The sequence below is a fragment of the Cataglyphis hispanica genome, chromosome 8 (assembly GCF_021464435.1).
Source record: "Cataglyphis hispanica isolate Lineage 1 chromosome 8, ULB_Chis1_1.0, whole genome shotgun sequence".
Lineage (NCBI taxonomy): Eukaryota > Metazoa > Arthropoda > Insecta > Hymenoptera > Formicidae > Cataglyphis > Cataglyphis hispanica.
Window position 1 is genome coordinate 765,596 of NC_065961.1, and position 14,594 is coordinate 780,189.

General features: G+C 32.5%; 1 protein-coding gene across 5 annotated transcripts in view; it reads right to left on the reverse strand.

Annotated features, from left to right (window-relative positions):
* LOC126851785 (synapse-associated protein of 47 kDa) overlaps positions 1 to 14,594 on the reverse strand; it is a 132,282-nt gene that overhangs the window by 8,117 nt on the left and 109,571 nt on the right. For 3 of the 5 annotated variants that reach the window (XM_050596111.1, XM_050596109.1, XM_050596108.1), the window contains exons 6-8: positions 8,525 to 8,664; positions 7,127 to 7,284; positions 3,120 to 3,293 (exon numbers count right to left, since the gene is read on the reverse strand). In XM_050596111.1, coding sequence (XP_050452068.1) covers positions 3,120 to 3,293; positions 7,127 to 7,284; positions 8,525 to 8,664 — 472 coding nt within the window. Of the gene's footprint in view, positions 1 to 1,129; positions 2,054 to 3,119; positions 3,294 to 7,126; positions 7,285 to 8,524; positions 8,665 to 14,594 lie in introns of those variants that run through there. The other 2 variants (XM_050596112.1, XM_050596110.1) reach the window with 2 other exon arrangements.

The following is a 14,594-nucleotide window of genomic DNA, read 5'->3' on the forward strand; positions in this document are numbered from 1 at the left end:
CGATAGATGGCGCGCCGTGAAAATGAATCACACACTCTCCCCAGTCGGCCGCGTCGTATTTTTGCGGAGGAAAATCGCTACAACAGTTACATTCAGCGGTGCTGGATACGGGTATCGAATTATAGCTCGTTTCCCGGTGAAACACGTATTGTCATTCAATGAATTTATATGCGGCGGCGCGATAAAAATCCGATCGACCTCCGCCGTGGCAATAATTATCCCGCTTGCGGAACTTGGCGCGCATCACGTACAATCTGTCGGAATTTGTTTTATTCCCTTGCAAAAAGGAAGTTTTCCCTCGCAAAACGTGTAATTTATTCGCACGCGATAATACGTTTGATGTATTACCGGCAGGTGAGAAATTATACGGGAGGAAATTTTCCGTATTAATACCGCGCCGCGGCATTTCTATTTTATGTAAAGTAATAGCGTGTATATATATATATATATATATATATATATATATATATATGTAATACATATATATGTATATATATATGTATATATATAATTGTAATACATATATATGTATATATATATGTATATATATATATATGTATATATATGTATATATATATGTATATATATATATATATATATATATATATGTATATATATATATGTGTATATATATATATATATATATATTTATACATATATTTCTCTTTTTTTTTATTTCTTAGGTCTCCATTTAATTAATCACTTAAGGTACACCTATGATTAAGTTTGCGTTTTTTTTTGCGCACCGTAGTATATATATGTATATATCTCGCGTTTTATCAATGACTGCTTTATTATTCTTCCCACTTATTTATCTTCAAAGATGCGTCTAGTTGTTTTTGCGTTAATTACACGTTTACAAAGACACGGAGAGAGAATCGAGAAACGGATTAGATTATTTGGACTTGATATAGAGAGAAAGAGTGAGAGAGAGAGAGAAGGAGAGAGAGAGAGACAGAGAGAGACAACAGCAAAACAGACAGAGTATCCTTTTGTAATTCGGTCCGGTTGTTTATTTTCTTTCTGATAGATTCCTCATTCTCTCGCGCAAACTCCCTTCTTTCTATTCTTATTACATCTATTTTATTTGTTGCGCTCGCGCGCGCGTAACGTTTCGACGAGACGACTCTTTTCTTCCTCTTCTTTCTTTTTTTTTTTTTATTTTCTCCGAGTCTTTCATTTTCGCGATTCGACGACGCATCTCTAACGAGCAACTGTCAGGTGAAATTTCACACAAATACATTCTTTTTACTCTCGACATCAATATCCAAAAATAAAAAGAAATAAAAACATGTACTATTCGATATTTGCAATTAAATCCCGAAAATTGAAATATTTTTTTCAAACACGTGTGCGTGGCCAAATTTATTTATTTATTTTTTTTTTCTTTTTTTTTTTTTTTGATGAAAAAATACGCTCCTCGTCGGAATATAAAAACAAAAAGCCTATAAAACCCGTTCATTTGAGGCCTGCCTACGTAAAAGTAAAAAAAAAAATCTCTTAATAACAATGAAAAAGATGAAACAATTACTTTGCGTGGAAATTTATCTCCATTATATCAGTTAAGCTTATTTTCTCCCAATGACAGATTCCTGACCGTCTAATTACGACACGACTGGCCGTTCTTCTTAAACTGACTCCGAGATTGTTTCCTCTTTTTCACGCGATTGCTTTATGTCACGTCCCGGGAGCGTTCCGCTTTTTTAAGCTCGCTAGCTTCCTCTCATCGATTCGAATCTGCGTTCAGTCGGGGTGATCCTTGCGACTGGCACGGGATCGCGTCGACTGCCAGATCGATTGTAACGAAACAAACATTCGTCTCGTGGGAACGTTCGTGCCCAGGAGCGGCTTCGCGTGACGGAGAAACAGAAAATTAAAAAAAAAAAAAAAGAAAACGGGGGAAGAGGAGAAGACAGAGAAAGAGGCGAGAGGAGGTTCGGTATACCGCTAAGAACTGAAAAATGTCAGTTTTCGAGAGCGGAAAGCATGTACATCTCTGAGGGGGTGTGCTTTGGATAATGGCATTTGGGGGGCACTCTCCTCTTCTTTTAGGCTGTTGACAAAATAGAATGAAAAGCGGTCGTTTAGTTCAGAACGTCCATGTAATAGAGAAAGAAAGAGAAAAAGAAAAAAAAAGAAAGAGAGAGACACGTTCAAGACGCAACAGACGTTCAAACACGACGACAACATGACATATGACACATGACATCGAAGGAAGGAAAGACACGTCGTTGTCGTACAAACTCACAGAGAATTCGGAAACAAGCATTCTCCTAAAGAAAGCGCAGACAGGAAGATCGAAGATCGGATACACAGAAAGACTACGTAAAGAAACGACACTAGGCGTGGTCAAGGTGTAACACTAAGAGATTAAGGTCAGGCTTCTCACTTGGTGGCACACACTAATTTCATACTCACGAGGAGAGTACTCTTGGACCGTGTCGTGGCACAGATCGAGCTCTCGCATCGATCACCTTTTTTGGTGACCCGTTTCCATTTTGTTGGCGAGATCAATGAATGGCACTTTCTCTCTTTTTTCCTCTTTCAACAAGGAATAGTTTTCAAGAATTGCCATTTCTCGATCAATAAGAAATTCGCTATTAAATGACTGATGATATTACTTGAAACGGTCTTGTATTTACTTCAAGACACAATTTGCAGAGTGACCAATCATGTACTTTGTTTCAAATATTACTTCCAATTGCTTTTTCTTTTTATTACATTGAATACAATCTGAATTTTTATTGACGAAAAATTCATGGAAAGTTCATGAAAATTTCATAGAAGAGGAGACCATTTTTTCAACACAATATTGCAATACAAGAGCACTACAATACCATTCGTTGATCGCCAACAAATGAAAAACGGCGCCGTTATTACGTAATTAAACAAATCTTCGTTGGTGGTCGTAACTAAGGAAGATTGGGAGAACGAGGGATCTAAGGTATCTTTTCCAGACTCGCGTCGCTACAGACTCGATCTGCCAATTGTATGACTTCCCATCAGAAGGGAAAATCTCAGGGCAAAGTCTGCCGGAATAGTTATCGCTAAAAAGATGGGCAGATCTCATCTAAGGCGAACGCGAGAGTTGACGACGACCAACGATCAAACAAACTGACCTTTCGGCGGCTGCATCCCCAGCTTTCTCATCCCCTCTCGGACCTCCTCGAGGTCTGTGTCCGAGACCCTCATGGTATCGGACACGAACTCGTGACCTGGTGAATCGGCCAGCGTGCTGTTACTGCCCGTTGTCGTGGCACCCGGGGTGGTTGTCTGGCCAGTGGTCATTTGAACTGTTCGCAAGACAACACTGACGGCTAAACTAAACGGGTAGGGTGTGTGTAAGTGTGTGTATGTGTGTGTGTTATGTATATAAGGATGCGTGTATGTATTTATGTACAACATTGGCGTGTATGTATCTAAAGTTAGCGCTAGGTCTACCGATTTCGCAAACGCAAACGATCGATTAATTGGTATAAAAAGTCGCGCTCGTCGAGACCGATCGCATCAGTTCCAGCATGAGAATACCATACGAAGACACGAACAGAACTTTAATTGATTTGAAATCTCTTTTTTTCAAATTATTATTAAAACTGTAAATAGGAAAATTGTAATCATGTCTATTCAAATTTTGTAAAAAAATTCCCTGATAATTCCCTAGATTTCTTTTGTTCAAAATACCAGATAAAAAAAATTTTTGTAGATGTTTTAAACTTCCTAAAAGTAAAAAAAAAGAGAAGTTCTTTTGTACATTGATTGTATACATTTTCTAATAAAGGATCCTAATAAAGAATCTTTTAATAAAGAATCCTTTTTATATAAAGGAAAAATAAAGAGCCACTCAAGTTTTAAATACTAGATTTCAAAATATAATATTTATACTGAAAAAAATTAAATATTATTTTAGATAAACATTTTTTACTTGCATAAGCTTTATATTTTTTTGTCACTAAAATTACTATAAAAATATGTACTGTATATTCTATATTCTATTAAGACATTGAATATATAAATAGAGAGAGATAGATATATATTTATAATACATTTTAGAAACATGTAATTCTCATAACTTGATAATATCGATATTATCACAGAGCAAAATTATCAAAAAAAGAGAATCTTTAAAAAAAAAAAATTCTCTAAATTTTAATAAAATTCCCTAATTTTTCTAGGTACAAAAAATTCCTGGGAGTCCCAACTTCTCCACATTTTTCCAGGGAGCAAACATTCCGCGTAGACATGATTAAATAGCTGAGACGAAGCAAAAATGTTACGAATATTAATACTGGCTTATACGTCAAAGACCATGGTTTTCTGTAAAAATCTGAATATTGCGAAACGATTCTGGGAGACATCTCTATATCGCGCGACGTCGTGCATGAATCAACGGGAAATGTGAAAAAGATAGCGAGGGGAATATTCGGGATATATTCGTATTCTTGGCTATCGTCGACTTTTCCCAGCATTTTCCTTCCCGATAGAGATTCAATTTCTCGCAATATACTGGAACTGGAGCGAAATCGGATCTTTCCCCTTGGCTAAAAGGTGAAAGACGCCAGTTCAACGATCAGAGACAGTAGATAAGAAATACAAGAGAAAAAGAGAGAAAAAGAAAGTGAGAGAGAGAGAGAGAGAGAGAGAGAGAGAGAGAGAGAGAGAGAGAGAGAGAACGAATAGCAACAATCTCTTAAGAGATTTTCATTCACAGAATAATTTCCGGATTCAAGGATATTTGAAAACGTTGACGCGTTTTCGTTCGTTTTCACTCGACGATTCCATTTCTAGTGATCGATTTCCCGATTCCCGACGAGAGTATTTCCCTTTATCCGTTAATTCATCCGCGCCGCATCGCAATCCCATTGTTTGCACGACCGAGTTATAACCACAAGGCGAATGACTCCCATACTCTCTTTCTCTCTCTCGCTCTCTCTCGTTCTCTCTCTCTCTCTCTCTCTCTCTCTCTCTCTCTCTCTCTCTCTGATATCGTAATTCCGATTGCGAACGTGACTCCACGTCTCGTGCAAAGGCCTAAACGCGGGAAACGTATTATTGGTACATTCGCTCTCGTATTTTCAATCCATTAATTGAAGAATTTAATTCCAATCGAATTCATATCTCACCACCCTTTAGTTCGCGAATCTATTTGTTGCGAATATCGATTCCGGTTAAAAAGCAATTTGTAATATATATTTTGCGAAAGAAAAATTAAATTTGTGAAAAATAAATCTAATAACAATCCAAAACATTCGTCAGTAAAAGTTTTTAATTAAAAAATTTGTAATTTTATGAATAAAATTATTGATTATTGTAAAATATATTAGATTTTTATTCATAAAAAATTTTTAAACAAATAACATAATCGTATATGATATAATATTCTCAATAAAAGAAATTATTACAGCAATATCACGATATTTTGCATATCAATTATAATGAGATCATATTTTATAATGATATTAAAGACAAAGTATTACGATAATAATGTATTGATAAAAAAAAATCAACTGACGATTTTAAACGAATTATAAGAAATAAGTAATGATCAAAAAAATTTTTATTGATAAGAAATATTAATTTTGAAGTTGATAATTGTATTAATAAAAAATTATTAATTATTATAATTATATTTTACCCATAAAAAATATTTAAAAAAACATTTAATAGTAATATTTAATAGTATACGATATGCAATATAATATTTTCATATGAAAATGTTCAAGTTTTCGTATGAAAGAAATTATTAATGTATGGATTTAAATATTATTATCTTATTTAATATGTAATTATTTTTAAGTTATAATTTTCTATCACTTCTTGAATCTTAATATCAATCTGATGTATTTTTATTAAATGTCTTTAGAGGATTTTTCCCGGTCAAAATGGATTAAATAAATAAATAAATAAATATTTGCAATTCGCAATACAGGGTGGACCATTTTAATCAGACAAAAGTTTTAGGGAGACATAAGATGATAGCAATGATTTGACCTTGAATAGTTATTTGAATGTCACGTGAAGATCACCTTCAATTTCTTAAATGGGAATCTATATTTTTCTTTGCATATTTTTGTGGCTTACCTCAAGAGCTTTAATAAAGTATTTTTTCATTAAATATTTTTTTAATTATTTTATATCTTATTTTATATATATATATATATATATATATATATATATATATATATATGTATATATATATCAAAAAATCAAAATAAATAAGATAAATTACGTGCAAGTTTTAATAAAGTGCTATAATCGCGAGAATGATACGACTTGGAACTCGATGATCTCACGAAACGCGAATCTCAATGCGTTTTGATCTTGAAATCAAAATCAATACAATTTCCTCAGCATCCGGCATTGGCATTTGCACAGAAAACGCACGTCACTATAGACACGCCTTAAAACTTCCATGCAAAAAGTCATCTATCGAGCGTAGGACGCCGCTAATCGGAATTTCAAATCAGGCATAAACGCGCCACAACCTCCGCCGATCCTCCACCGCTCTGCATCTTGCAATTTGCATCATCCACTCGGCGAGGGTTTATCTCGGCGAGACGTCGTGACGCGAGATGTCAAAAGGGGGATGATCCCCAGGCCGCGCAGACAATCAGAGGAATTTTCCTCGACCTTTGGGCGAGAAATGCTCGCGTAGAAATTAATTTTATTTCACCGAGTGAGATAAAATTTAACGCAAATCAATATTCATGTATCTAATTAGTTACTTTTTCTGAGATATTATCGATTTTAATTTATATGAAAAAATCAATGAGATTCGCGAATAAAATTAACATAACTCAATATCGATTAGATGTTTTTAAGATTAATTAATTTTTATGTGAAAATAAATAGCGTATGAGTGAAAAATATGCATTTTTGACACACACTTGTGTGTATTTTCTCTCTCGATTAGTGTCTCCATGCTGAGCGGCATGTGGAGCATCCCCTTCAACTATAGGAAGCTGCGTGCGCCGGAATCAGTAAACAAGAGTAACACGAAGCGTGTCGGCGCGCGCTTTCGAGTATCTAATCACGTGTCGCAGTGTCAATGCGAGCCGAGGTGAAGTAAGCTACGGAAGCTGTACTACGTAAACGAGATAAAAAAGAAGAAGAACAAACGACGAGTCACCTTGAGTGTGATCGATGCTGTCGGTGGTGCTGGCGAGGGTTTGATTGGAGTTGCTTTCCGCCTCTTGCTGGCTGCTGGCCATCGCGTTCAACTCGTAGCCCTGGCGCAGCAGGGACACCCGGTAGAAGTAGTTGCGCCAGAAGTTCTCCTCGGATATACTGTCGCAGGGACAGATGGAATTCTCAGACTCGACGAAGAAATAAAACTCGGAATAATCAAACGAGCGCTCTGATTAATGTGCCACGATGTTATATTCAATTAACGTAAACTAATTCATTGTCAATGTACTTGTATCTTTTGCGTTCATAGTCCACTGTAAAAAAAATTGCCTGAAACTTTAGACACACGGAGTAGCTGCAGCTTTTTTGTAGATACACTATCTTAATTTTCGGACACTCTTCAATTTTCAGACACACTTTCCTGAATTTTTTAAAAAATTAAGAAAAAAATAAATTAAAAAAAAAAATAAAAATTTTTAAATACGTTTTTGAAATTTTATAGCAGAAAATTTTTTTTTATGGAAATTATTTTTTTTAATTTTACTGACATTAAATAGAAGTGTTCTTACGATAAAAATTTTGTATCAACCTTTTGTTAATATTTTGAATAATTTTCATATTGAGAAAATCCAAAAAAATCTACTTTACAAAAAATAATTAAATAATTAATCTACTCTATGAGAAATAATTAAGATAAATTGTCTGAAATTTCTTTTAAACATCTAGATTTGAAAATTCGAACAAAAATGTGTCTGAATTTTTAGAAAAATTTCTTTAATATCCTTGACACTCTAATTATTACATATGTGTTTCCACAAAATCCTTGGAAATATTTGTTATTTTTGAAGCAGAGCGCGCGATCGATTTAATTATTTCGAAAGCATAATTTCATAAACATAATAAAATTGCATTTTGTTTCCGTCGAATGTTGCATTGTAATTTAATTATCGAATCGTTTTACGTTCCGAACGATATTAATTAAAAAATTTATTTCGTCCTCTTTGAAAACGCTACTGCCACCAGTCAATTAATTACATTGTCATTAACTTGAATTTAATTTGTCGACTTTAATTTAATAACTAATGTAAACGTTATTAATTTTTTCATTATTATACCTTACATCGTCGCGTGATTACAATACGATTTTATGGAGCGCACGATTGTTCTTGCGTGGAAAAAATAAAAAAACAATGCTACAGAATTATTAATTTCGAATAAAACACATGAGAAAAATTATAAACAATAGTTTTTTTGTTATCACTTTGTAATACTAATTAATTAAAAAAATCGGATAACGGAAATAGAAATACATTCGTGAAATAACAATAAAAAAAAAAAACTCGCAGGAAAACTCCGAGGATTTTCATATTCGATATTAAATTAGTGTCAATCTACTTACACTTTCGGGACAAGCTCGAACCTCATGGCCTCAAGATTCGGATCCAGAGCAAGGGTAGCCTGTGCCATTGGCTGGACAGCCTCGAAGTCCCAAGCGAATTCTACGCCTGGTGGTGGTGCTCTCACGAAATTACGTCGATCCTGAAATCCATGAGAAGTTAGAATATTCTCGTTTAATCCAATCCTACTCGTTCAAGATCATACGTCAAAGTCATAACACTTAATTCTCTATAACGTTGCGTAAATAAACAGCAAAGTGCCGCTACAAGTATGAATAAACAAGACACGAGAGTATCCGAGAGGAAAATTTTCTTCCATAATTGATACGGTCATTGTATGTCTCTTAGTCACGCAGCCTCTTGCCTAGATGATCCTTTTGTTACTAAGAGATGTACACAAATAATCGTCATGCCTGCCGTTACCGGCAGGTATTCACAACAAAATTTTTTAAACCAATTCTGACACGTGCGTTCTGTTTATGGTGTTGATTGAACTTAACAGAACGCACGTGTCAGAATTGGTTTAAAAAATTTCGTTCTGGAGATTTTTCACTTAAAGATGACCAACGTTCTGGTCGATCTTCTGAAGTCGATGATGACAAAATGAAAGCCACCATTGAATCGAATCGTCATATAACTGTGCGAGAAATTGCAAAAAGATTAAATATATCACACACAACAATTAAGGTTCATTTTTTGTATAGAAAAAATTGAGTTTTATTTCACACTAAAAAACCGAAATTATTTTCTTGCCAACTCAATAATTATAAAATAATTTTATTTTAGCTATATTATTTTAATTATATTGCAATTTATTAAATATAATTTTTCTAAATATTGTTAATATAAAAAAAAATTATAATATAAATTTTCATTCATTTGGCGCAATTTTTTGATATCATTATTTTTCTAGGAAATTTAAACAACTATTTTGTACAACAGTATTTTTTTAGTTCAAATAACACTATTTTGAATAGAGTTGAAATAACATAATTTTGTAGAGCAGTTTTTTACAGTAACTTAAAAATAAAACAATTTTTTGTGTAATTTACATATACGATACCGAGTAGCGCGCCATGAGATCTTCCTACAAGCCCGCCTATACGTAGACCATGGTTGTTCTCTCGTTAAACGCAGTCATAGACTGATAATAGACTGAACGTTCCCGTAAGAAGAGCTGAATACTACATGAACTAAATACTAGAAAAAGAGAGCAATAGTGTCCGAGATGCTGTCTCTTTCTAATACAAGAAGATAAGATACGTATTAGAAAGAGAGAGCATCTCGACACTATATTGCTCTCTCTTTCTAAATGTAGTATTCAGCTCTTCTTACGGAAACGTTCAGTCTATTATATGTATAAGTCTATGAACGCAATATAGATGTTCGTGTTTTTTGTTACTGTTTTTACTCATAAAAAATTTGAATATATGTTTTAAAAAAGTTTCGATTACGATTAATTACAGTTCGGTTGTGATATTGTTATATTTCGTGATACTTCTGTTTATAAATAATCATAAAAAAACATATATTGTAAATGTTCGATATTATTTAAAATATATATCTTATTCCATCTCTATGCGCGCGCGTAGGGAGAAGGAGAAAGAAAGGAAGAAAGAGAGGGAGAAGGAGAGGAGTGGGGGAAAAAAGGAGAGAAGGAGGGGGCGGAAAGGAGTTAGGGAGGGAGGGAGACGATAAGAGAAAGAGAGAAAGTTCTCGAAATAATTACTATTTCCACCTTTCTAGATAATTATGGTAAAAATATACAATGGCATGCTCTTTCTAATAGAAATATTATTTGTTGATTTAAAAGTTTTTTATTTCATTTGCGAGAGCATATTCACAATGTTTATTCCAACAACAAGAAAAAGCGTTGCTAATGAAATTGTTTTGGTGCGTACGGAATTCAAAATGTATACATAGATATAGAAGAGATGAATTTTTTTCTGTACCAGTTACAATATTCAGTTCATAAAATTACAATTAACATAGTAAATGTAAATATGTTAATAAAAATTAATTTTATTAAAACATTATTTCGCCTTGTAAATTATTCCATCAAATAACAAGTCACAAAAAAAAAGTCTTTGTGTGTTGCTTGTTTCAAATACTCTTCTAAAATCATTTAGAATCAGTTTATCTTGAAATTATTTCTATGTCAAAAAAAGAATAGAAAATAAAACAAGATTTAGTAGGTTTTTTTTGTTTACTTTCAAATTTAAGTTCGATAAAAAATTATTAATTTTTTGTATAAATTGAGCAAAAATTTGTAAATTGTAAAATTTATGATAATAATATATAATTCATGCGATGTAACTTTGTACTTAATACTTATATTGTGACAGGTAACAGGTGAGGGCCATGGTATCAGGAAAAAATTAGCGATTGGTTACATCGTTAGGAGCAACAGTAGTATGCTGGGATATCAATGAAGAAACTAACAATCAAATGATGAATGAGATTAAAATGATGAGGAAAAACATTGCATACGCCTATCAGTAAATCAATATTGCTGATATCATAAAATAAAAATTTGGATTCGAATAGTTTACGCGCATACAATTAATTACACGCATCTAACTATCAACGCTGATTACAAATTTGATCGATATTTTTACAGATGCGACGTAGCAAACAGAAAAGAAGTCTTTAAGGTAACGAAAAAAGTGAGAAAAGAAGTCGGTGACGTTACTATTTTAACAATGCCGGTAAGTGTTTGTTAAAAAACTCCTAAATCAAGCGCCGACGAGATTATACGAGTTGTAGACGTCAATTTATTATCGCATTATTGACTAAGTAATATATTTGAAATACGCATGCATCGTAACTAAGAGATATATGTATATAAAATAATTGGCAATGTAACTTACATTACTTTTAAAAATAGAAATGCGCGCAAAAAATTAATATACTACATTTACAATTGAAACAAATTTAAGGATGTTCTGGATGTAAATAGTAGCAAAAAATTGTCAAAATTAAAAAGAAAACATGTTTCTTACGTTTATATTGTTTGAAAAATTAAAAAAATAAATTTGGGTTATGAAAAAAATTAAAGTATCACAAAATAATATGGATTTTGACGTCTTCGTAAAAGAAAATAGTTGTAATTAATATTTTTCCTAATTTATGGCAAAAACTTTTGATCGTGAATATCTTCTGAAATCAACTACAAAAAACAATGAAAAACGAGTAATTTGCAGAAAGAGAAAAAGAGACAGATAATATTTTTCTACAATTTTTAGTAAATAACTTTTAAACGAATTAGTGGATCTAAATCAAGTTTTGCACAAATATTTATTAAAATTTTCTTAATATATGTGAGAATTTTTATTTCATTGATAATATTTTTTCTTTGTCAAATTTGTCAATAAGTGCTATAATAGGTGATTTTCCATAAGAATCAATTTAAAAACAATAAAAATAATTGTATTTTCCAATAATTATAATTGTTAAAATCATAATAATTATTAATTTCTGCCAATTTGCTCCCCCCCTACCTTGCAAAAATAAAAAAAAATAAATAGCACACAATTACAATTTAATATATTTACGATTAAAAAATTTTGAGCTCATCACAAATTTTTTGATTTGCGGGATATGAAAGCTCATAAATAACTTAGTTGTACGGTATTTTTTTTTTTTAATTTTTGCAAGATGGAGAATCCAGCAGCTCGACAGGAGTTAATTATTATAACCATTATATAATTATAATAATTATATTATTATTTTCCACAATAAATAAATAAATATATAAATATAAATCTGCAAATGTGTGTGTCCGATATTACTTAAAAGATATTTTATCCCATTCCTACGCGCGCACGCGTGACGTATAGCAACGTTTAGCGTTATTATAAATATAATGTGCAGCAATAGCAGGCTAATATTAACAAAATATATTTATTCTCATTTCATCATAAAGTTTCAAGTCTATCTTTCGATTATTATCTTTTAGAAGCGGCACAATCACAAAGATCACGATATAATCAACGAGAAACAAGCCTAAAAAAAAAAAAATTCAGAGCGAGATAAATTGTTTCAATCATTGCCTTTCAATAATAAAGAAAGTCATCCTACCATAACAAAACGATATTCTGGAATGTCAAATTATTCGAGAAAACAGCACAAGATAAAAGCAGCGAGCGTATGTAAGAGCGATCGCAGATCGCTTTCGAATTCGGATCGGTCGCTATCGAAGTCATTTCCGCTAACAATCTTTTTTTCGCTTATCAAAGTCGCTTGCTTCGTTCGTAATCATGAATCTTATTTAAATTCTATCTCTGTAAAATATACCTATAAATATTATAAGTAGCGTATTGTCTAATCTTATGTTGTAGTCCAAAAGACTATATACAAATTATTACAATATTATTATTTTATATCGTTATTATTAATTAATATTATTTAATACATGCGTTCCAACACATGATGACTCTAAATCAAGGAAGGCGCATAACATTAGGCGCGAATGTTGATCGAAACGCTAACGCGAAGGCTAAGTTATCGCAAAAACTCGATCAAAATAATTTGCAAAAACACTATCGAAAAAACTGCGGAAGCAAAGTGCAAGCAAAGAAGTTCGACTTTGAATTTTCTTCACTTGCACTTGGACCTTGCCACCACAAAGCGATACACTTATACAGGGTGTCCCATAATTCGCGGATCACCCGTTGTGTGCATATGAAGGATGTCAAAGTGAATAGGAAAGTCCTCTACCATTTTACAATTTTCCTAATAATTATTGAGATATTCATTTAAAAAGATCGGCCAATCCGCGCCTTATACAAGCGATATTAGGCGCGCGGTGAAGTGTTCCACACGTAGTCTTCATAGAGCGTCTCTCCCACCGCTTCGCCGCGCGCCTAGTATCAAATTACAGTAGGACGTCTCTTCTCGTCGCGCGCTTGTATAAGGCGCGGATTGGCCGATCTTTTTTAATGAATATCTCAATAATTATTAGGAAAATTGTAAAATGGTAAAGGACTTTCTTATTCCCTTTGATATCCTTTATATGCACACCACGGGTGATCCGCGAATTATGGGACACCCTGTATAGAGTGTTCGGAGTCAATCGCATCACCCGTCATGTGCAGATAGAGCGGGTTGAAACTGAATACGAAAATTCTTTAATTCTTTAATTTTGCAATTTTTGTGATGCGATTGATCCTGTATATGATCATATATAATTGCAATATATATATAACAAAATACAAAATTCGACATTAGTTTAGTCATGAGTTTTGTTTATTTCATTATTTTCTCAAATATCAGATTTTTATTGCACACAAAAAAAGATCGTGCATTTCCTATTACTGCACAATACACTTAAATGAATTTAAAATAAGGACACTCTGTATCTAGCAATCAACAAATTAAACGATTAAATTATCAAACAAAATTTTTACATAATTAATGATAAAGGCAAAGGATAAAAACCAATCAATGTTTTTACAAGTAATAAAAATAAAAAAGGCTACGCCTGCGCGTAAAGTAATGTAAGCGATGCAAGAACAAGGCGAGATGTAAAAAATTGTCCAAACGATTATAAGCGCTACTTACAAAGAAAAATCTTGCTTATTTCGTTATTTCGTCTGCTACTTGCAGTCATAAATTAATTTCTTACATCTCACTCGACAATAATACCTGCTCATTATGCAGTGCAATAACAAGTCGATGGGATAAAGTTCAACCAGAATTCTATTAAATTAATAACTTCTTATAACGCGTCTCTATTTTGTGCAAAAATACATATACACATACTTTTTGCGCCTGCTCTTTGATGACGCATACGCTATATATAAACATATTCGTACATACGCAATACATTTAATATACAAACATATGATCAAACGATATCCTGATATTTCACTCGAAAAACAGAAGTTTATTAAAAAAATAAATGAATATAAATATAAATATAAATTTAATATATTCATAGGAAATCTAAATTATTCAACAATAATTAATTTAACACCAAATATTACAGAATTTTATTGTAGAATTTTTTTGAATGATCAAATGACACATGACAGCCTTACAACATATATAATTGTACCGTATTTTTATTTA